General features: G+C 56.5%; 13 protein-coding genes across 13 annotated transcripts; 10 read left to right on the forward strand and 3 right to left on the reverse strand.

Moving 5' to 3' along the window:
* Positions 1–50: 50 nt before the first annotated feature.
* Positions 51–887, forward strand: PSEUBRA_002867 (Short-chain dehydrogenase/reductase SDR; the record flags this gene model as incomplete). Its single annotated transcript, XM_016437243.1, has 1 exon — positions 51–887. The coding sequence occupies one exon, from the start codon at positions 51–53 to the stop codon at positions 885–887; it is 837 nt and encodes a 278-aa protein (XP_016292752.1).
* Positions 888–972: 85 nt separating this feature from the next.
* PSEUBRA_002868 (Ribosomal RNA methyltransferase FtsJ domain protein) lies at positions 973–2,013 on the reverse strand (the record flags this gene model as incomplete). The annotated part of the gene is made up of 1 exon (XM_016437267.1): positions 973–2,013. One exon carries the CDS (start codon positions 2,011–2,013, stop codon positions 973–975), a length of 1,041 nt encoding a protein of 346 aa, XP_016292753.1.
* Positions 2,014–2,275: 262 nt separating this feature from the next.
* On the forward strand, positions 2,276–2,953 carry PSEUBRA_002869 (rRNA processing; the record flags this gene model as incomplete). Its single annotated transcript, XM_016437248.1, has 1 exon — positions 2,276–2,953. One exon carries the CDS (start codon positions 2,276–2,278, stop codon positions 2,951–2,953), a length of 678 nt encoding a protein of 225 aa, XP_016292754.1.
* Positions 2,954–3,115: 162 nt separating this feature from the next.
* Positions 3,116–4,063, reverse strand: PSEUBRA_002870 (Protein of unknown function DUF858, methyltransferase-like protein; the record flags this gene model as incomplete). The annotated part of the gene is made up of 1 exon (XM_016437265.1): positions 3,116–4,063. One exon carries the CDS (start codon positions 4,061–4,063, stop codon positions 3,116–3,118), a length of 948 nt encoding a protein of 315 aa, XP_016292755.1.
* A 568-nt stretch (positions 4,064–4,631) lies between these two features.
* On the forward strand, positions 4,632–7,306 carry PSEUBRA_002871 (Protein of unknown function DUF1399; the record flags this gene model as incomplete). Its single annotated transcript, XM_016437280.1, has 2 exons — positions 4,632–6,964; positions 7,054–7,306. The coding sequence occupies 2 exons, from the start codon at positions 4,632–4,634 to the stop codon at positions 7,304–7,306; spliced, it is 2,586 nt and encodes an 861-aa protein (XP_016292756.1).
* A 976-nt stretch (positions 7,307–8,282) lies between these two features.
* PSEUBRA_002872 (uncharacterized protein) lies at positions 8,283–9,005 on the forward strand (the record flags this gene model as incomplete). The annotated part of the gene is made up of 1 exon (XM_016437245.1): positions 8,283–9,005. One exon carries the CDS (start codon positions 8,283–8,285, stop codon positions 9,003–9,005), a length of 723 nt encoding a protein of 240 aa, XP_016292757.1.
* A 470-nt stretch (positions 9,006–9,475) lies between these two features.
* Positions 9,476–10,038, forward strand: PSEUBRA_002873 (uncharacterized protein; the record flags this gene model as incomplete). The annotated part of the gene is made up of 2 exons (XM_059464919.1): positions 9,476–9,797; positions 9,965–10,038. 2 exons carry the CDS (start codon positions 9,476–9,478, stop codon positions 10,036–10,038), a joined length of 396 nt encoding a protein of 131 aa, XP_059321319.1.
* Positions 10,039–10,488: 450 nt separating this feature from the next.
* On the forward strand, positions 10,489–11,024 carry PSEUBRA_002874 (uncharacterized protein; the record flags this gene model as incomplete). The annotated part of the gene is made up of 2 exons (XM_059464920.1): positions 10,489–10,879; positions 10,960–11,024. The coding sequence occupies 2 exons, from the start codon at positions 10,489–10,491 to the stop codon at positions 11,022–11,024; spliced, it is 456 nt and encodes a 151-aa protein (XP_059321320.1).
* A 453-nt stretch (positions 11,025–11,477) lies between these two features.
* On the forward strand, positions 11,478–12,810 carry PSEUBRA_002875 (uncharacterized protein; the record flags this gene model as incomplete). Its single annotated transcript, XM_059464921.1, has 2 exons — positions 11,478–11,880; positions 12,533–12,810. 2 exons carry the CDS (start codon positions 11,478–11,480, stop codon positions 12,808–12,810), a joined length of 681 nt encoding a protein of 226 aa, XP_059321321.1.
* Positions 12,811–13,231: 421 nt separating this feature from the next.
* On the reverse strand, positions 13,232–14,520 carry PSEUBRA_002876 (Glycosyl transferase, family 15; the record flags this gene model as incomplete). The annotated part of the gene is made up of 2 exons (XM_016437271.1): positions 13,232–13,630; positions 13,726–14,520. The coding sequence occupies 2 exons, from the start codon at positions 14,518–14,520 to the stop codon at positions 13,232–13,234; spliced, it is 1,194 nt and encodes a 397-aa protein (XP_016292758.1).
* A 922-nt stretch (positions 14,521–15,442) lies between these two features.
* PSEUBRA_002877 (Short-chain dehydrogenase/reductase SDR) lies at positions 15,443–16,408 on the forward strand (the record flags this gene model as incomplete). The annotated part of the gene is made up of 2 exons (XM_016437261.1): positions 15,443–15,485; positions 15,573–16,408. 2 exons carry the CDS (start codon positions 15,443–15,445, stop codon positions 16,406–16,408), a joined length of 879 nt encoding a protein of 292 aa, XP_016292759.1.
* A 310-nt stretch (positions 16,409–16,718) lies between these two features.
* Positions 16,719–18,183, forward strand: PSEUBRA_002878 (Peptidase M24, structural domain protein; the record flags this gene model as incomplete). The annotated part of the gene is made up of 4 exons (XM_059464922.1): positions 16,719–16,898; positions 17,043–17,111; positions 17,197–17,348; positions 17,427–18,183. The coding sequence occupies 4 exons, from the start codon at positions 16,719–16,721 to the stop codon at positions 18,181–18,183; spliced, it is 1,158 nt and encodes a 385-aa protein (XP_059320717.1).
* Positions 18,184–18,502: 319 nt separating this feature from the next.
* Positions 18,503–19,570, forward strand: PSEUBRA_002879 (uncharacterized protein; the record flags this gene model as incomplete). Its single annotated transcript, XM_016437260.1, has 1 exon — positions 18,503–19,570. One exon carries the CDS (start codon positions 18,503–18,505, stop codon positions 19,568–19,570), a length of 1,068 nt encoding a protein of 355 aa, XP_016292761.1.
* Positions 19,571–19,982: the final 412 nt, after the last annotated feature.

Raw genomic sequence — 19,982 nt, forward strand, 5'->3', positions numbered from 1 at the left:
CCTTCCAGCACACCATCATTCCCAGATTATTCGCAGGATCTTTCGCAAAGATGGTCACCGCTCTCGTTTCCGGAGGCAACCGCGGCTTGGGGTACGGCATCGTCCGCCGCCTGGCCAACGAGTACCCCTCTTCGCCACTCTCCAAGTCCACCTCGGACAAGCTCACCATCTACCTTGGCTCGCGCGATGTCTCAAAGGGAGAGGACGCTAAAAAGTCGCTCCAGTCCGAGCTTGCCAGTGACATCCTGGATAAGGTCTCCATCGAAGTCCGACAGCTGGACACCACGTCGCACGATTCGATCGTCAAGCTCGGCTCTGAGCTGCAGTCTGGCGTCGACATCCTGATCAACAACGCCGGCATTGCGATGGACGGCTTTGACGGCAACGTTGCCAAGCAGACGGTGCGGACCAACTACTACGCCGTGCAGGATATGATCCAGAACATCAAGGTCAAGGACGGCGGTCGCATCGTCAACATCGCCTCGCTGACGGGAGTGCTCAAGAACTTTGGCGACAATGTCCGCGATCGCTTCCGCGAGTCGAAGAGCATCAAGGATGTAGATGACCTCATGCAAGAGTTCCAGGACGTCGTAGCAGATGGAAGCTGGAAGGAAAAGGGCTGGAAGGGCGCCGCGTACGCTACGAGCAAGAGCGGTGTCATTGCGTACACGAGGGCCCTGGCAAAGGAGTACGAACAGCAGGGCAAGAATGTGTTTGTCGTATCGTGCTGTCCCGGTTACGTCAACACTGACATGACCAAGGGTAAAGGGTATAAGACGCTCGACCAGGGCGCAGAGACGCCCGTGTTGCTGGCGTTACAAGAGGTCGGCGCCAAGCCGGGCGAGTTCTGGTCCGAGAAGAAGGCCAATGACTGGGAGAACCCCTAACGCACGGCCACGTTCAGGAATACTGGGATTTGCAGACGAGATATCAATGACCGAACTCCGTCTGCGATAGATTGCAATGCAAAGCCTACTGGTCGAAGCCGCTAAGATCGCCGTATGCTACGAATGGCAGTGTTGCTGAAAGCTCCTTCGTCGTCGATTGTGTGAGCCCGTGAAAAGCGTCAGGACGCTCAAGCTGTGACCTGAGCTTCTGAGCGTATCGAACGAGGTCCTCCCTCGCCTCGTCCTCTATCCTAGTATCTGTCCCGTCCGCTACTGATGGTAGTTCCGCCAGGCTCCCCACAATCCCAGCCGGCAAGCCCTGCGGAGGCCTGAATCCCAAGCACACTAAGAAATGCTCGACACTACCCAACCTTGAGCTTCTGGGCTTAGCAATGTCTACCTTGTCGAAGAAGGTCCTGAGCTGATCCGCCAGCAGTGCACCCGACGTCGCTGGTCTGGCACCCTTGAGATCCATGTTGCCCAGCGAGGCTCCCAACCCGGCCTGCGGATGCTGCGTGAAGATCTTGGCGACGAACGTGCCGCCCACCTCGAGAAGTCGGAAGGTAATCTGCGTCGCAGCGAGCAGGAGCTGTGATTGAAGGTACTCGTCAAGGTCGTGGAGACCTGTCACGTCTGGTGCACCGTCGCAGACGATGAGTTGGGCTCGGGCTTTGCCTTTGCCCTTTGCATCGGGTGAAGGTCCGTCGGAAAGGGCCACGCTGACCGCGTCTGCCGTGGCTGGAGTAGTAATGTCGCCGATGATCTGTGTGACGCCAGGGAGTGGTGCCATGGCCTGCAGGTCGACAGCGACGAGATGGGAGCCGGGGACGGAGGCGAGACGCCGAGAGAGGACCTGCGACCAGGATCCGGGTGCAGCGCATAGGTCGACCACTCTCGTCGGCGTCGGAAAGCGCTTCTGAGAGGACGAGTCGAGCTGGTTTGCAGATGCTGATGAAGAGGATGAGGACGATCCTTCGGCGGCATCGAGTGCATACCCTTCTGCGCCGCCCAAGAAGCCGTACTGCTCATTAAGGTGGAGAAGCTTGTATGCTGATCGAGCTCGGTAGCCTTCGGACTTGCCCTGGCGGTAGTAGATGTCGCGCTTGTCTTTTGTTGACTTTCCCATGATGGTAACACGGGCTGAGCTTGTGGCTATTGACGAATAGGGTTGGTGTGATGTGATGGCGAAACGAGAAGAAGTGAGTGGTGATTGACAAAAGACAGGGTCCCACGCTGAAAACTTCGTTTCGGGCTTTTTTAGGTTTCTCAGCTGTCACTCCACTCCGCGGCCAAATTCGCAACTGCAGCTTTTTGGTGGTTTTTCTCTTTCCTCGGCTTCACCATCACCTTCTAAGCGTCGAATACGCAACGACACACTGTTTGGCAGAATGGCGCCAGAAAAGCTGACCAAGAGGCAGCTTGTCAAGCACCGCACATCGGCGACACCTTCCAACGGCAAGAAGTCGGGTGGCTTCCAAGTGGGACCTAAACATCTTCCCGATGGAGCCTACTTGGGCAAGCAGAAGCGCATCAAGGCCGAACTCATCCACAAGGCCAAGGTCAAGAAGGAGTACTACAAGCAGATCAAGCAGGACAAGGCGGCATCAGGGAGCGGCACAAGCTCGAATGCTGCGCCATTAGGACAGCGAGGAAGCGCAGCGCAAAAGAGAGCAGCTGCAGAGAACAACTCGAGTCTGCCCTTCTCGTTACCAACAGATCAGGGTCGATTTGCACCGGAGAACGGAGCAGGAGACAATGACGGTGCGGAACTGGATCTGGCGCTGTCCGGAAGCAAGCAGGATCTGCGACCACGAAAGCCGACGGGCAAAGCAAGGGGCAAGAAGCCGTTGCCACATCCGTTGCCAAAAGCACAAGCTCCTTCAAATCAAGAGCCAGAGAGGATACGAGACACCAGGAGCAAAGAGGAGAAGGAGCAGGAGCGTCTCAAGAAGAACAAGATGTGGAACAAAGCCAGCGGCAGTCGTACCGGTCAAGCAAGAGGACAGCCGAACCTGGGAGCCAGGATGGAGGTGATGCTCGACAAGATTCGCAAGTCTGCGAACTAGCACAGTTCATCGCTCAAAACACATACCCGCGGGCTCGTGCTTACGAGTCCGAATCGTATTCCGTTCACCTCAATGACTGTGTGTCCTAAAACTTTCTGGGGCCAAAGTCCTTCTTGTCGGTGCCTTTGGTATGATTGCAGATCCGTCGGGATGATTCGTGCTCTAACGCAATGCCCACATTTTGACAACAAACAGCTCGGCGGGCATGCCGAATTGGATCTCGCACTTGACAATCTCGAGTCCTGCTTCCTTGAAGACGCGCTCGTACGCCTTTGTCGATCGCGTGATGCTGTGATCCTCGTCGTCGTACCAGACTCGTTCGTTGCCATCTGCCTCTTCGCTGCAGACGTTCTCCTTGACACCAATGATACCGCCTTGCTTGAGCGCCGCCTTTGATCGCTGAAGGAAGGCTATCAAGTCTCGGTCCGAAAGATGCTGCAGACACCATTGTGCCCAGACCAGGTCGAAAGTCATGGGCTCTGCTGTCGATCCTGCTACGCCGTCCTGTTCTGATGATGCCGCCTCTTTCGTGGCGGTGTCTTGCTGTGAGGAAGGCTCGTCGTCGATGGAGACTGTGGGCCGGATATCGCCGTCACCCACGCGCGGTGCAGAAGTGTACGGTCGACTTGGATCCATGTCTTGCAGCGTCGAGCAATGGTAGTGAACCGCCTTGCGTGCTTTGAAAGGCGACTTGCTCGGTGGTGTTTGGATCTGAGGCCACGACATCGACTGCTTCTTTGCCTCTAGAAGAAACTTAGCGACGGGCTCGACCATGTGCACTTCGTCAAAGATGGGGAGGAGACTGTATTGCGTCACCCTTCCGACACCTGCACCGCAGTCGAGAGCCCGCGTGCGTGCTTTGCCTTTTCCGCCTCGCTCCGCAACCCTGTCTTGTTTCCATTGCGACGATGATACATTGGACGATGCCGGAGCGCAGAAGGAGAGGTGCGGGAGTACGCTCAGGAGGAAAGAGCGCGAGCCTAACGATTCGACTCTCGAGACGTGACCGAATCCACCGAGGACGCCATCGACGCTGGCCTCGACACCTTCCCAGTACTGCACGCCTCGTTTGACGTCAGGAGCGGGGTGAACGATTCGTATCGCTGTCATCTTCGCTTGACGGATCTCGAAGGCTTGGATGGGGGTGGGAAGAAGCAAGAGGCGTAAAACAAGTCTTTTTCAAGGGTCCAGAAGGCACAGCAGCTCGAAATGCTTTGACCTCGGCTCCGTCATCTCACAGCGTGCGCAACACATATTTTCGCACCAAAAAAATAAGAGACTGAAATTCAGACTGGAAAATGTGGCCAGAAAATCGAGCTAAAATTGTTAGGGACGCGGATCAAGCTCAGCCGCACAAAATCAGCCGAGGTGCTCGCCTTCTCTCCCACTCCCTCTGCGTCTCTCGCGCCCTGTGGACCCTGACCCTCAGCTGACCCCACGCCAGGCACATGCCCTCTTTCTGAGTGGCGAGTGCGGAGAGACAGCCTTCACATGCGAGATAACGCCGCTCTTCCATAGCCCGCTTCCAAAGGTCGCCGCCGCACATGATCAATCGTCCACTTCCGCCGGATTGACCGGCGTCCGCCTGTCGACTGTAGCCCTTCCGCTCTGTCCTCCTTCAAAGACAACGCTTTCGTCTCGACTATCATCATCCATCATCATCGTGTCAGGTCTCATCATGGCGCGCACTACCACTCCCCCTCTGAGCAACGGCTCTACGTCCAGCTCCGATGATAGCCCCTCCGAGCAGCAGCCAACAAGTTCGCATCTCCCGGACTACGGCTTCGCCACTGGCAGCGCTCCGCAACCATCCACATCGGCCGACGTCGAAAAGATTACCGCTACCCTTCAGAGCGCCTCCATCAAGATCTGTGATGGTCCTGGTCTCACTCCCGAAGAACGCAAAGAGCTTGAAAAGGCGCTTCAGGACGGCGTCCGTGTCGGCCTGATCAACACGAGTGCTCAGCGATTCTGCTCGCTCGATCGTCTCAAGGACCACCTCAAGCTTCTCGATCTCTTTGATCGACTGCGGGAAGCTGTTCACAAAGGAACCGAATACTTTGACTATCCCTCTTGCCACCAAGACGCAGGTCACATCGACGAACCAGGCATCGACGCTCCTCCGCCTCCTTACGCACCCGCTGCAGACCCAGTTCCTCAAGTCCATCCCAAGACCGGTCTTAGACCAACCAAAGAAGAGGCGGACAAGGCCGCTGCCGAGCTCAGCCAGCAGCTTCTTCAAGAGCGTCGATGGAACATCTTTCTCAACCGCGCTGCATACCGTGTCGAGCTGTGGTGCCAAAATGTTCTCTCCTCCTCCAAGCTCAACAATCACTACAACACGGTTCTGAAACCTCAGCGCGATCAAGACACGACAAAGGCACCGCTAGACGGCTTCGATCTCCCCGACTTTGCGTTGCCTCCCATCGACGTCGCCCTCATGCTCCATGCCTATCACCTCAACCCGCTCCACAAGGAGGAAGATACCCAACGCCTCCGATCGCGTTACAATCTCTTCAACTTTGACTATCCACTTCGCCAGCTCGCTCAACGCGCTCATTCCACCCTGCCTATTCTCAACAACGTCGAGCCGGCAAAGACATTCTGGAACGAGGCCGTCACCGCCAAGCGCTCTAAGCAGCCCTGGGATCTCAGCCTGCAACCCCCTCCTGGCCATCCAACCCACGCTCAAGAAACCTACGGTGGCTCCATTTTTGGTCTTTCCATCGACTGCCCGCGCTGCAAAACGTCTCAGTTCATCCCCTGGACCGGTGTCGGCGACAAGCCTCAGCAACTCGGCCTCGGTGAAACCGGATGGCAACGCACCTGCTCGGATCAGGGCTGTGGCCAATCCATCGCCGCCGAACATCTCCAAATGCGTCGCTTTCTGGACCATTATGCCCTCTGGCGCACCTCGACTCATCGTCCTCAGAAGGTTCTCTATCCGGAGGGTGTTTTTTGGATGGCTGGCACCAAGCTCGCCGATCCGCATCGTCAGAACGTGGCCATTGACAATCTTGGCGGCGCTCTGTTGGAACCCATCTTCCGCAGCGAAAAGCCCTGCAGGATCCTCTACGCCAATCGTTACGTCACACACAAGCCAGGCAAAGGGCATTCGACTCAAGAGATCACTGAGATTGCCGAACAGTGCGACTACAACTTCATCACCTTCCGCAAGTGGTTCGAGGATCGCTGGATGAGCGATGCCGTCTCGCCCAGACTCAACAGCGATCAAGCTAAGGGACAGCAGATGGCGCGCATCGCTGCCGTGATGCGATGCTATCAGACCGGCAATGCTGCCGCCTTCGGTGAAGCCTCCTGTGATCTGGTCGATGCTGTCAAGCGACAGACGTCCTTCAATAAAGAGATGGAGAAGTTGGGCTGGTCCAAGCATCCAGACCTCTTGGATCAGGGAGCCCTCGACGACGTTCTCTCGCGCAGTCTGATCCGATACTACAAGTTTTTGGATCTCATGGCATCAACTCACACGCTCCTTACGCCGACGTTGGACATCGATCTCTGCTGGCACACGCATCAACTTCAAGCAAAATACTATGACCAGAGCTTCCGATTGGTCGGTCGCTTCATCAACCACGACGACGCCATCGAGACCGGCATCCTCAAGAACGCCTTCGACGTCACGGCGACACTGTGGAAAGACCGATACGGTCAGCCGTTTTCACTTTGCGGCTGCATCTACAACAATCCCGGTACCGTCAAGAAGCTCAAAGGCTTCCTCGGTGGCAACAGTACTGCGGCCGAGTCATCCGATGCTGCAAATGAAAAGTCGTCCGGTTTCGCCTCTCGTCTCAAAGGCAAGTGGCGAGCTGCCAAGGCGCTCAACGGCGACCAGCAGGATCACACCACCCACTGGCAGGACGCCACCCACCCGAGCGCGCATCAGGCCGTCATCGTCAAAGAGGCCGAGGAGTCTCACGACAAATTACGCGAGCAGATGGTCAAAGAGTGGGCCCAGGGCAAACGCCGAGAGGGCCACGAAAGTGCCTTTGTGTAAGTTGACCCCCACCACCGCCACATCCCCACCCAGTCAAACATTTCATACTGACCCACCTTTGCTTTGCCCCCATTTCGTCAAACAGGTTCGGATACAACACTCCTGGCTTGTACCCCTTTTACCACTCACCCCTTTACAGCACACATGTTGTCAGTCGAGGCTCGACAGGCGATGCTGTCAACGCATATACCACTTATGGTGCTTATGGATTGATGGCGGTCTCGATGAATCCTGTCGGTGGCTTTGCGGCCGGATACAGCCTCGGTCTCATGGGCGCGGCTGGGGTCGGCTGTGGGGGCGGCGGTGGCGGCTGCGGTGGTGGAGGAGGAGGCTGCTGATTGCCCTCATCCCAATGTGACGACGATCGAGACGTCGGCTGTTGATACCCTTCCTCATCTGTAATTCGCATGGACTCAACACTGTGCTGTGCTCGGATCAGGTCGGATCAGAGTTCACGCGTGATAGTGAAGCACGGATCTCGGCAGACCTACATGAGACGCGGAGTCGACAGGTTTTGTCACCCCTTTGACCAAATACTCTCGCCCAGACCTCCTGATGGAGAGCAACCGGCCCCGCCGAGGTTGTGTGGGAGCAAGCGCCGTCGGAACCGCAGACCGTCCGGGACAGCAGGCCCGAGCTTGCTGAGGACAGCCTATCGCAACTCGCTTTCGATCCGAGATGAAATTCTCACAAGCTGCTTGGCAGTCCCACCTTCGTCCTGACGGCTGCTCGGTTCCCTTCATGTCAGAAGGGCATGAGGCCCGCACGAAAGACTCGGCGCCATGAACCTTATCGAGACAATGTCGTCGGGCTTGAATTTGGCTTGCCTGATCAGCGGGTCGGCTTGATTGGGCTCCACAGCAGAACGGCGAAAGTACCCCAGGACGGTCTTGGGCCCGAGCAGTCGCACGTGAGAGAGACGTTGTGATGCATGGTGGGCGCTTGTGTGGTGCTAGTGACAACGGCCCTGCGTCTGTGCCCACTCGGTCCCACCTACGTGGGAGGAAAGGCGCTGATCATGAGCAGGGGTTCCCACCACAGGCGTCAGTGAGACTTCGTTCTCGAGCAGCGAGTGCTGCTGTCAGTCAGAACATGTGACCGTCAAAGTGGTTGTCATAGCACGAGACGCTGTGATCCTGTTTCCGGTACTTGTCATCTCGAAGTCTGGAGATCTCCAGTACTTATAGAGGCCCCTTTTGGCTCATTCAGAAGTCTGTCCCTCATCCTCGTTCATTCATTCCACTACTCCTCGCAACAAGCCCCAATTCCCCTCTCTCAAACGTAGACACACTCTCTCTTACTCTCTCTGTTACGATGAAGCTCGCATTTGGTGCTTTTATCTGCCTCGCCGCGGCCCTCGTGCCAGCTGCTCAGGCTGCATCCGTCGGTATGGCCTTCCAGCGTCGTGACGCCGTCGTCACTTCTCAGTCGGGTTCTACCAGCCCCGAGTTCGGTCTCAACCTGGCCAACCAGTACCTCAAGCGGAACGGTCAGGGTCTGCCTGCGCCCAAGGACGTCAAGTCGACCTTCCCCACTTGCCAGTGGCGACACTACAACGGTCAATATGCCTTCCTCGACGACTACAACGTGTCGTGCTATCTGTCGCCATCTTACAAGTACCACGCCTACTCTGTCGCGAAGGCCATGAACGTCACGGCCAGCCTGACGCCGCCTGGTGGAGCCTGCTTCGACACCGCCAACCCGGCCGCCTACCCTGCCGGCATCCCCCGGTACACGATGGCAGTCCCATACCTGTACTTCAACAACGTCTACGACCGTCGCTGCAAGGTTCGTGCCATGATCAAGGTGCCCAAGACCGACGAGCACGCCGAGTACTGGGTCCAGGCCTGGGTTGTCGAGCACGACGGTGGCTACTGGGACAACACTGGCAAGAACAACCCCAACGGCCCTCAAGTGGGCGTGCTGATCGACGAGGGTCTGTACCCCAAGTTCTTTAACAAGAACCAGAAGGACCCCGACTTCAAGGGCGTCACCAACGTCGAGTGGTTCTTCCTCGACATCAACACCATCGGTTAGTTCCCTTACCGGAACCCGGCCAGCACGCGCGTCTCCACGCGTAGCTCAGCTCCCATCTCGTGGCTCGCTTCTCACTTCCGTCCATTCTCTTCCGCTTTCGATAGGCTTGACATCTAGCGAGAAGTGCGACTGAGCCGATGTTTGCTCCAATGCACAGTCCCTCCAGATGCGCCCACCTGCGCATATTGAAGTTTGCTGCATGTCGTGCTTTTGTCTTCTCTATTGTCACACTCCCTTTGCAATGTCACAGCTGCGTCTCCGCCTTATTGTTTACCAAGACCGTGCTCATTTGCGCTTCGGTCCCGTCCATCTGATGATGAACCCACCTTCTTGCAAAGCTGCAACCTTCTTGTTGAGCCGACATCATATATAGACCGTGTTTGGCTTCGCTTTCGCCTCTCCTTCATTTCCATCATCGACTCACACCGCAAGCTTTTCGCGACCCTCATCCAACAATCGCCAAGCACATAATGGCTCCACCTCTACCTGACGTTCGCTTTCAGGAGCTCTGGAAGATTAAGCTCGACCCTGAGACTGACGAAAAGCGCAAGAGGCTCCTGGCTTACGAGGATCCGCACGACTTTTTTATCGACCTTCTCGCAATGCTCGCCGAAATCAGCGTCGCTGCGGATCCTGTTGCCGTCAGGAGCGCGGACTCTGCTCATGTCAAAGAGCTTGTCGGTATGCTCACCTCGATCTTCAGCAACAAACCTCCTTCAGCCGCTTGCACCGATCCTGGCCCCTACTCCAGCGCTGCTGGCTTCGCACGCATGATGAGGGGCGCGACTGAGAGTGTTGACCCCAGGCGTAGGGGTTTTCTTGCGAACATGATCCATAGTTTTGCTCCTCCAGGTCTATCCTTTGAAGGTTGGTTTCCGTACGATGGCGCTAGACTCGACAATCTTGCTCGTGATCGTTGCATACTGACAGGTCTGATCTGATATGTCGTTCTTCAACAGATGAGGAGCGCATTGTCAGACTCTTCCAGACTTGGGATTCTAACAAGTCTCTCAACGCGATCTACGAGTTTTGAATGGGCCTGCGAGGAACAGGCGACAGATCGGTGGCTTCCTCTCGATCTATCGATCCTCCGCAATCTTTCCGGCCAATCCTCATTCGCTTTGATACTAGCACTCGAACCAATCTTGTCGGCACTGGCGTAGGCGCGCATTGTAACGTCCGTCTGCCTTTGCCTAGTGGGCTTGTGCATGCATCTGTTCTATTGTCACTCTTCCGTTGCAATGTCACGTGTGCATTTCCTTCTTATAGTTCAAAAGGTCGTGCTCGTCGGTGCTTACATCCCGGATGTCTGGCAACGCACCGGCCTCCCTGCATGGTTTACCGGCGCTTCCCACACGCCTGTCACTGTGCTGCCACTAGACATGGATCGTGTCTCGTTCCTCCTTTCATCTCTCGACACCATCCACTCACTTCACAACTCTATTTTGCATCCCTGCACAGTAGTGACGAACCAACTATCAGCATGGCATCTGCGCTTCTCGACAAACGATTTCATGCGCTCTGGGAGATCAAGCATGATCACGACATCGACACAAAGCTTCAGAAGATCCTATCAGACGAAGAGCAGCACGACTTCTACATCGAGCTCTTCCGAGTCGTCGCAGAAATCAGCATGGACGCAACTCCGGACGCAATCAGCGCTTCCGATGTCGAGCATGTCAGAGAGCTCATCCACACGCTCACCGTAGTATACACCAACAAGCCTCCTTCGGCCCCCTGCGCCGACCCCGGTCCAGTTTTGAGCCGTCGTGCTGTCACTCCCTCCGACAATGAGATCAGAACTGAGACCGCGGAGAGGGGCTTTTCTGCCATCGTCGTGTATAGCCTCGCTCCTCAAGGTCTGCCAAAGGAAGGTAAGCGTTCACGCAGTGGCACTTTCGTCCGAACCTCGATCGCATGCTGACCTTTTGAGTCTGATGTTTGTCGGCGTCAGACAAAGAGCGCATCGTCGAGCTCTTCGAGAAATGGATCCCTGACGAAGATCCGAAGTCGAAATGATTGAACGCTGTCCAGCACGCGATGGGTCAACGACTTTCCCCAAAGATGTCCGTCCAAATCATCACCGTTCGCTCGAGTACGACTGCAAATCACATCGTCTTTTAGCTTTTCGTTCCCTGTGTCCTCTGTGAGGAATAAGGTTTGTGTCTGCATATCCATTGTCCTACTTCATTTCGCTTGCGCTGCCGTGCTTGCGCTTTGTTTTCCGTACTGCAAAGACCTGTGATCGTTCGGCCCTGCGCAGTTGTCGTCCCGGTGGCTACGTACACGACGCTCTGCAAAGCTGAGCCAGGCTCACGTCGGCCGCCGGGCTCGTCGTACTTATAGCTCCTGGACCGCTTTGTGCTTTCTCCTCCTCAATGGCAGCGCCAATTGACTTCGCCTGGTCCATCCCCCCGCTCCTGCCATCAGCCACCTTTCCAGACGTCGCTGTTCCGAGCTCTCGTTCGCAGCATGGATTCGATGCCATTTCAGCGTCGCTTCCAGGAGTTCTGGCTCGCTGATCTCGGACCCGAGACTCGCCAGAAGCGCACCATCGTTCTAGCCTTCGAAGAGTCGCACGATCTCTATGTGAACTGCCTCAAGTTGCTGGCTCAGACCAGCTGTGTCGACTTTCCAGACGGCATGACGGAGACCGATGTCGCTCAACTCGAAGATCTCGTCAACCTGCTTGCTTCCATCTTCGATGATAGCGGCTCGCTGACGCCTTGCACCAATCTTGGGCCCTACGTCGGCGAGGCTTGTGCAGCCCGTCTGAGGTACGACGTGGCAGAACGTGTTCGCGAAGAGCTCAAGGGCCAGAACTTTTGCCTCATCATCGTTCGGACGATTGCTCCCGCGGGTCTGACGGCGCAAGGTGAGTCTCTAGGCTACGAGGTGGCGATATATTGGTCAGGAATCCGAGTGCTCACTTCTTCAAGGACTGATTTCCATGCGATTAGACGAAGGGCGCCTGATCGACCTCCTCGAGAGCTGGCAACTTCATGACAAGTTTCTCGCCATATTTGGACCGGAGCTTTGAAACGGCCTGCTGCGCCAATAGACAACGCCACGCCTCGTGCAAGGACGCTCATCCGCTGGTCTGGTAAGGCTGTGCACCACGTTTGTAGATGTGTCGTCTCGCTTTGTACCATCTCAATGATTCTTTCTCCTGTTGTTACTCGCTTGGTGCAGTCTGCGCAGCCGTTCCCTCTATTGTCCCACTTCATTTCATTTGAGATGGCGCAGATGTGCAGGTCGAGCGCGGTCAAGGATGCCTTGCGCTACATCCGCAACTGATCTGCGCAGCATTTGTCCCATCGCCCCGCTCGAAGCCTTGTGCAAGGCTGAAAGGCTGCGCACGAGCTTTGCTGGTCGATCCAGCTCGACTCAGCCAGGATGATGTCCGCCATTCTTAAAGACACCTCAGCGTCCGCCTCTCTTCTCCTCGACCTGTCCATCTGCTCACTTTGCGATCCCTCGTACGTCAAACTTCGACATTTCTTCTCCTTCTCTGCGCTCGTCCTCAGCGTCTATCATGTTCGAACTCGACCCGAACGAGCCGGCCGATCGCCGTGTCAGCGAGCTGCTGCTGATCCGGCTCGACCAGGCGACCGACGACAAGCTCGAGATCATCAAGGAGAGCCCCGAGCGGTACTGGTACTTCCTCAGACGCCTTCGACTGATCGCCGAGCTCAGCCTGGTCCACACGCCCGAAGCCGTGACTACGCACGACATCGATCGCATGGTGGGGCTGATCAACGAGATCTACTTGCACGGTCTCTACAGCAACTGCACCGGTTGGTGAGGTCACAGCTGTACGACTGCGGGCGCTACAAGTCGCTCTTTCCGTTGATCGCTCTGTCCCCCGGGACGTGTCTCTGCTTGCCAAGATCTCCCTCGCCGACTTCTCGGCCCATCGCCATCCTGACGCCAATAGTGCGCTAAGCCCTTGGGCCTATCGCAGCCTCGAACCAGGTCGCGCATCTTGCTTCTTCATGCCATCTTCAATCCGTTCGTCAAGACATCCTCTGTCAATGTACCACGCTTTACACCCTCACACGCCTTTGAATTCTGCGCTTTGTCTCTGTGTGAGTCGATCTGGTTCGCCACTTTTTACAGTTTGACTTTGTGAACGACACGTGGGATAGAAACACAGTGATGAACGATTACACAATCTGCCATCCTCGCCAAGCTGGATCCAAAATGAAGCAACCTCCTCCGCGCAATCAGATGTCCAACTTCATGAAGGCCTTTCTTGCATCGCTCGAGTTTCTGCCCTTGACCTCGAGGTAGTTGTACAGACACGACTGACGGTTGTCGTCGAAGGCGAAAGACGACTCGTGTGCGCAGTAGCATCTCGACCTGCCCGTATGTGGCGAGACGGCGTTGGCGGCGGGCGTCTTGGGACAATGCATGACCGGCGGATGGAGATATCCGATGTTGTCGAAGTAATGCACTTCGTTCTTGTCGAGCAGGAGCGAGGCGGCGATCGAGTGAACAGGCGCATCTCCCCATCGCTCGTAGAAGAAGCCGCCCATCTTGTCGAGGTGGTCAAAGAAAGAGAGGTACGCCGGGGAGCGGTAGAAGTCCATATCCGCGATTTCAAAGTTGGACCAAAAGTGGCACTGCCGGAACCCAGATTGAAGCGGTACGAAGGGAGATAACAAGCTTGTCAGTATCCAGCGAGATGGATGTTGAATGGTGGAGTGGGGGAACGTACCTTGTTGTATCCGCGCCCGTTGTTTTCGGTGACGAAGCCAAACATGTTGTTGGGCGCAAGAAGCTCCTGGTTCTGCTCGTACCACTGCCTGACCCAGATCCACAGCGTCCTGACCGTCCCCGGGATGTCGTGCATCGCCAGCACGAACCCATACTTCTTGTTGTTCTGCTCCATGTACCGGAAAGGATCGTCATCCGTCAGATCGCAAAAGAACTTGACCCCTGGTTCGATCCTCCAGTAGTACCTGTACTTGAGCACGAGCGGATGGCGGAAGAAGAAGCCGGACTGGAATCGACACATCTGGCGGTAGGATTGCGAGCCTCCATATGGCATGCCGCTCTTTTTGGCCCGATCCCACGACTTTTGCGCCTTGACAAGGTCAATGTGCGGTGGAATGTCCCACATTTCTGGCGGCACAAGACCAAATTCGACGCTCGACGAGACGGCGCGCTCGACGCGCAGCTTGAAGTTGGCCGAAAAGGGTTTCTCGTTGAGAAAGACGTAAGGGTAGCGGTGATGCGGTCGGTCGTTGAAGGTCGTCTCGAGGAGTTGAAGACTTTGAAGGATCTCGTTGATCTCGCCTTCGCGGCAGAGGATGACAAAGGTTGCGTTCGCCTTGGGCGTGTTGGCGTGTGGAAGCGCGAGATCGTGATGGTTCGACGAGGTCGAGTATAAGCTCGAGCGTATTGTGTCCACTTGAGTGTTGTAGGCGCTTAATGAGTAGCTGAAGAGGTAGTGCAACGAGAGGAGGGCGACCAGCGCAAGCGCTACGTAGCGCAGCCGCAGGTTGATCATCGTGTGGTAGATGTGTTGGCGAGCATGGAAGACGCGGTCGATAGTCAGGAGATCCAAGGGCTGGATATGCTGTGCGAAGAGGAACGTGGCGGTGGTAGTGATGGTGGTCGCCCGCGCTCACTACTGGTCCGTCTTGAAGAAGGTCGGCATCATTCCTTGCATCTTGCGAAGGGTTCTTCCAGCTTGACAAGAACACGATTGCCCCCACGGTTGAGCCACGAGGCGCGTTTGAACAATGGGCTCGCTTCCCTTTTGCTGCAGGGTTCGCCGTCTGCATGAAACAAACCAGCCTGTCAACTGCCTTTGGTCGCCTTGCTGCCCTGCTCGCTTCCTGCGCTGCGCCATTTTCAAATTGAAGCTCAAACAAGCACACCAACGCACTGCCTTGAGGTTGTCATGAAACGACCGACCCTCTTGAGTCCTCGCGTGGCGAAGACCTCCCAAACGCCGAGTCAAAGATCTAACTGCATCGCTCGTCTACGTTGACCGGCACCTCTTTTGTCGTTGGCGCAGAGACGGCACCCTCCTGCAAACGTGCCGAACAGGCGATGCCGGGAATAGTGGATTGTCCCTTCAGCCCGACAGTCACCTCAAAAGCTCTAACAAATGTAAAATTTGATAAAAAGAGTTTTGTTAGAGCTGTTTCGCAACCTTCACGGCCGAAAAATGTCCTTTGGGCGCCGGGTATGAAGGCTTCCGGCCCGGCTGGGGTGAAGCGCCTTCCCCAGATTCTGTGTATGAGCTGCGGGCACAGACACTTTCGGCCTGACCGGCTTCCTCGCGCCCGCACGAAACAAGGCAAGAAGTTTAGACACATCCGAGCCTGCCTCCTGCATCCGACCATACTTATAGTGAAGCAGTCTCTGCCACGTCTCTAGCTCACACCACCTTCTCTCGAACAACACACTCTCACACAAGCACCATGTCGCAACGAGTCTCTCAGATCGCCGGCCACCTTTCGGGTCGTGAGTGTCCATCCGCTTCATAGTGGCTCATCGAAAGCATCACATCGCTAACCGTCTACTCCTTTGCTCTTCGCTTCTGCTCTACAGCCGCGCCTCTCCTCAAGGATCAGGTCGCTATCGTCACCGGTGCTGGTCAGGGTATCGGTGAAGCCACCGCCAAGCTCTTTGCCAGCCACGGTGCTCACGTCGTCGTCTCGGACCTTGACGCCAAAAAGGCCCAGGATGTCGCCTCTCAGATCACCAAGGCCGGCGGTTCGGCCATTCCTCTTGCCGGCAACGTGATGGACAAGGACTTTGGCGAGCGGGTCGTCAAGGCTGCCGTCGACAAGTGGGGCAAGCTCAACATCATTGTCAACAACGCCGGCTTCACTGCGGACAAGATGGCACACACCACCGACGACGACACGTTCCAGCTGATGCTCGAGTGCCACATCACCGCGCCCTTCCGCATCATCCGTGCTGCTGCGCCCTACTTCCGCATCAAGGACGAGAGCAAGCGCGAGAACATGGCCATCGTCAATGTCTCGTCCACCTCGGGCACCCACGGCAACGTCGGCCAGGTCAACTACTCGGCTGCCAAGTCCGGCGTGTTGGGTCTCACCAAGACCATGTGCAAGGAGTGGGGTCCCTTCGGCGTCCGTGTCAACTGCGTCGCTTTCGGCTGGATCAACACGCGTCTCACCCAGGCGAAGGAGGCCGGCGCCTCCATCGAGATCGGCGGCAAGAAGATCGCCCTTGGTATCCCAGGCCGTCCCGCCGCTGGCGACTCCAAGTCGTCGTCGGTGACTGCGGTGGCTGATATTCCTCTGCGCAGGCCAGGTGACGCCGAGGAGGCCGCTGCTTCGATTCTGTTCCTCGCCAGCCCCCTCGCTTCGTACGTCTCGGGTCAGATCCTCGAGGTTACTGGTGGCCGAGGTATCTGAACGCTTTTGCACAGATTGTAATCCATCTCTACTTTTGTCTCCCAACGTGGATCACTTTGAACCTGTGTTTTGCCTCGAGTGAGACAAGCATGCCGTCGATGACCGTGTGTGAGGCATGCTTAGTACGAGCCAGGCAGGGTCTGAGCATCGATAGCATTCCACATAGCACGACTCTAACATGATGCCATTTTTCTCGCAGAGTGGAGAAACTGAGTCCAAAATTTTTGGAAACGCACAAAGCTCGCCCCTTGCAGCTGATCCAGACGGCCTTTCTCGCGACCATCATCTATCATCGGCATCCTCTCGCACCATGTCGCCGACGGCTACCACCAGCAGCGACGATGCAGCTGCTACCAGCTCATTCACTTTCGATCCGTTCGCCGCCGTTCGCAGCTTCAAGTATTCCGGGTCCGTCCAGGCCGTCTACCCGTTGAGTCCCAAGCCCAAGATCCCGCCGTCGATTCGAAGGCCCAACTACGCCAGGGAAGGGGTGAGAATGTGGTTGCTCTTCTGGTGGCAGGTCAGAATTCCGCTTTTGACCGTCTCCCTGCCCCTTGTGCTGATGCGGAATGCTGACCTTTCCACTCTGATTGCGCTGCTGCTGCTCGGCCTGGCGATCGATTCGACGAAACAGTTTCTCGAGTCAAGAAACATCAAGGTCAACAACAAAAATGACCAGGAAGGCGTCAGGAAGGCTGCAACAGTGCGTATGCCGCGTTCTTTGTTGTGGAAGTTTGTGCGAGAGGGAAGATGCTGACAGCGATTGCTTATCTTTGCTTGCGCAATAGCTGGCTCGCGAGGTGCTCGAGATCGCGGCTTCACATGCCAAGCCCGGCGTGACCACAGACGAGATCGACAAGGTCGTCTTCGCGGAAGCTATCAAGCGAGACTGCTACCCAAGTCCACTTGGCTACCACGGGTACCCAAAGAGTGTCTGCACGTAAGTCTCGGCATCGCTCTGCCTCCGTGATCCATCGACCGATTAGACTGACTCTTTCCTGACGACCCCCTCACACAGCTCCATCAACGAAGTCATTTGCCACGGCATCCCCGATCAACGACCATTGAAGGATGGCGACATCCTCAACATCGACGTCACTCTCTTCCACAAGGGCTACCACGGCGACCTGAACGCGACCTTCCCTGTCGGTGCAAAGGCCGAAGCCGACGCGGAATCGATGAAGCTCATCCGCGTAGCGCGCGAATGCCTCGACGCCGCCATCAACATCTGCGGCCCTGGCATACCGTATGGCGAGATTGGTCGCGTCATTCAACCCCTGGCCGAGTCGCAAGGCTGTGCCGTCGTCAAGAACTACACGGGTCACGGCATCTCCAACTGCTTCCACGCCGCGCCTACCGTCTACCACCATGCCACCAAGAAGAGCTTCGGTATCATGAAGCCAGGACACATCTTCACCATCGAGCCCATGCTCAACCTGGGTTCAGAATGGAGGGATCTCTCGTGGCCGGATGACTGGACCGTTGCGACGGTGGATGGCGCGCGATCGGCCGCGGCAGAGGAGACGCTGCTGATTACAGAGACCGGTGTCGAGATCCTGACTGCCAAGGGCGGCCCTCGTCACATCGATACGACGGAGCGACGCAAGGAGCTGGAAGAGCAAATCAGGACGAGGGAGGAGAGGAAGAAGAGGAGAAAGCTGGACAATGGCGGCACCAGCACGCCTGCCTCGGGGGCTGCGACGCCGACACCGGCTCCGGAAGAGGCCAACGCTACCACCAAGAGCGATGCTGGGCCTGCCGTGTCGGACAAGTAAGCGCTTGGCATTGCGGTTCGGCTGAACTCTTCGAAGGCTTGTCATCTTTCATCTGTACTTCTATCTTCATTGAACATCGCTTTCGATGCAATTCATTGCCGTGACTGTTGAGAAAGTGTGTATCGCGCAGGGCTTTCTACCGGCTCGCTGGACAAGCTTGCCGCTTCTACCGGGTCGGGAACGGGAAATTGTTCGGCTTCCTCGAAAAAGAGCTCAAATTTCGCACTCGGCTGCGCACGGTCGGTACGTCGATCTGCATCCGAGTGGATCTTCTTCCCTCCTATCCTTCATCAACATCATTTCGAGGCCACGACGTACGATGCTGACGCTCGTTCCGCGGCAGTGCCTGCGCGGCGCAGCACCCACATCATATGCGATCGCAGCGTTCGCCAGCAGACGGCTTCTTTCCACCCCCTCCTCGGACCCGGCACGGAGCTCTGCCGCCGCCGCGACCGGCGAAACCGTTGCGCTCGACTACGAAGCCTACCAGCCCACGTCCGCCCAAACCTCGTCGCCGCGCACCGCCGTCCCCGTCTCCTCCCTCGTCGTCTGTCATGGTCTTTTCGGGTCCAAACAAAACTGGCGCTCTCTCGGCAGGGCCATGTCAGCTCGCTTCGGCATCCCAGTCTTTGCCCTCGACCTGCGCAACCACGGCACTTCCCCGCACATCGATGGTCTCGCCTACTCGGACATGGCAGCCGACGTCATCCAATTCATGTCCTCGCAAAAGCTATCGAACGTTGCGCTGATCGGGCATAGCATGGGCGGAAAAGTGGGGATGTCCGTTGCGCTCCACCCGCAATTGCCGGATGGGATGGTGGGAAAGCTGATCAGCGTGGACATGTCTGCGAAACGTGGGCCGCTGTCACCCGAGTTCGAGCGGTACATCGATGCCATGGTCGCCATTCGGGACCGACCGTGTAAGAGCAGGAGTGAAGCGGACGAGATCCTGCAGGAGACAGAAAAGGACGTGGGCGTAAGGCAGTTCTTGCTCACCAACCTAACGCGGCCGGCAGGGACCGACAATTGGGGTTGGCGCATACCCGTCGATCTCATCCGCAAGAACATTGCGCAGATCGGTGACTTTCCGTATAACCCTCCTAAGGCTACGGAGGACGAGCTCGCCGGTGCACGTGATGATGCAGAGGAGCGCACCTGGGATGGTGAGACGTTGTTTATCAAGGGGACAAAGAGCAAGTATGTGAATCGCAGGAACATCCCAACGAATCAGAAGTATTTTGGGAACAGTAAGCTGGTGACGATGGAAACAGGACATTGGTGTCAAGCCGAGAAGCCGGGCGAGTTTGTCGAGGTTGTGGAGAGGTTCTTAACGGGTCAGACGGTGGATGAGACGCAGGAGGCGCTCCAGCCGAGGTCAAAGGCATAGTGTCGGAGAAAGGCATGCAATACACACGATCGAAATGATCACATAGCCAGACGGTCGATTGATCATGTGTGAGGCAGACGAAGACGAAGTCCAGCAAACATCATGCATGCGAACATGGCTGGAGCAGCCGAATCTCTATCCGATGTACTGGCAGTGACTACGATGTGTTCCTCACACACACGGTAGCGGTCGCTCTGAGCTCGGTGACGGGTGGTCGAGCGAGCATGGCAGGAGTGGTCTGCAGCTGTGCGTCCATGCCTGTTCTACAGCTGACAGCCCTTGATCCTTGGCATACGTTTAAGAAAGATCCCCGCCAAAATTGGTCCGGTTAAAAGGCCGAATCTATCCAACCCCGCATTTCCATCGACCCATTCCACCATCCCTTCCTACCACGATCCCCACCATCATCTTG

The sequence above is a fragment of the Kalmanozyma brasiliensis genome (assembly GCF_000497045.1).
Source record: "Kalmanozyma brasiliensis GHG001 unplaced genomic scaffold PSEUBRA_SCAF2, whole genome shotgun sequence".
Classification (NCBI taxonomy): Eukaryota; Fungi; Basidiomycota; class Ustilaginomycetes; order Ustilaginales; genus Kalmanozyma; species Kalmanozyma brasiliensis.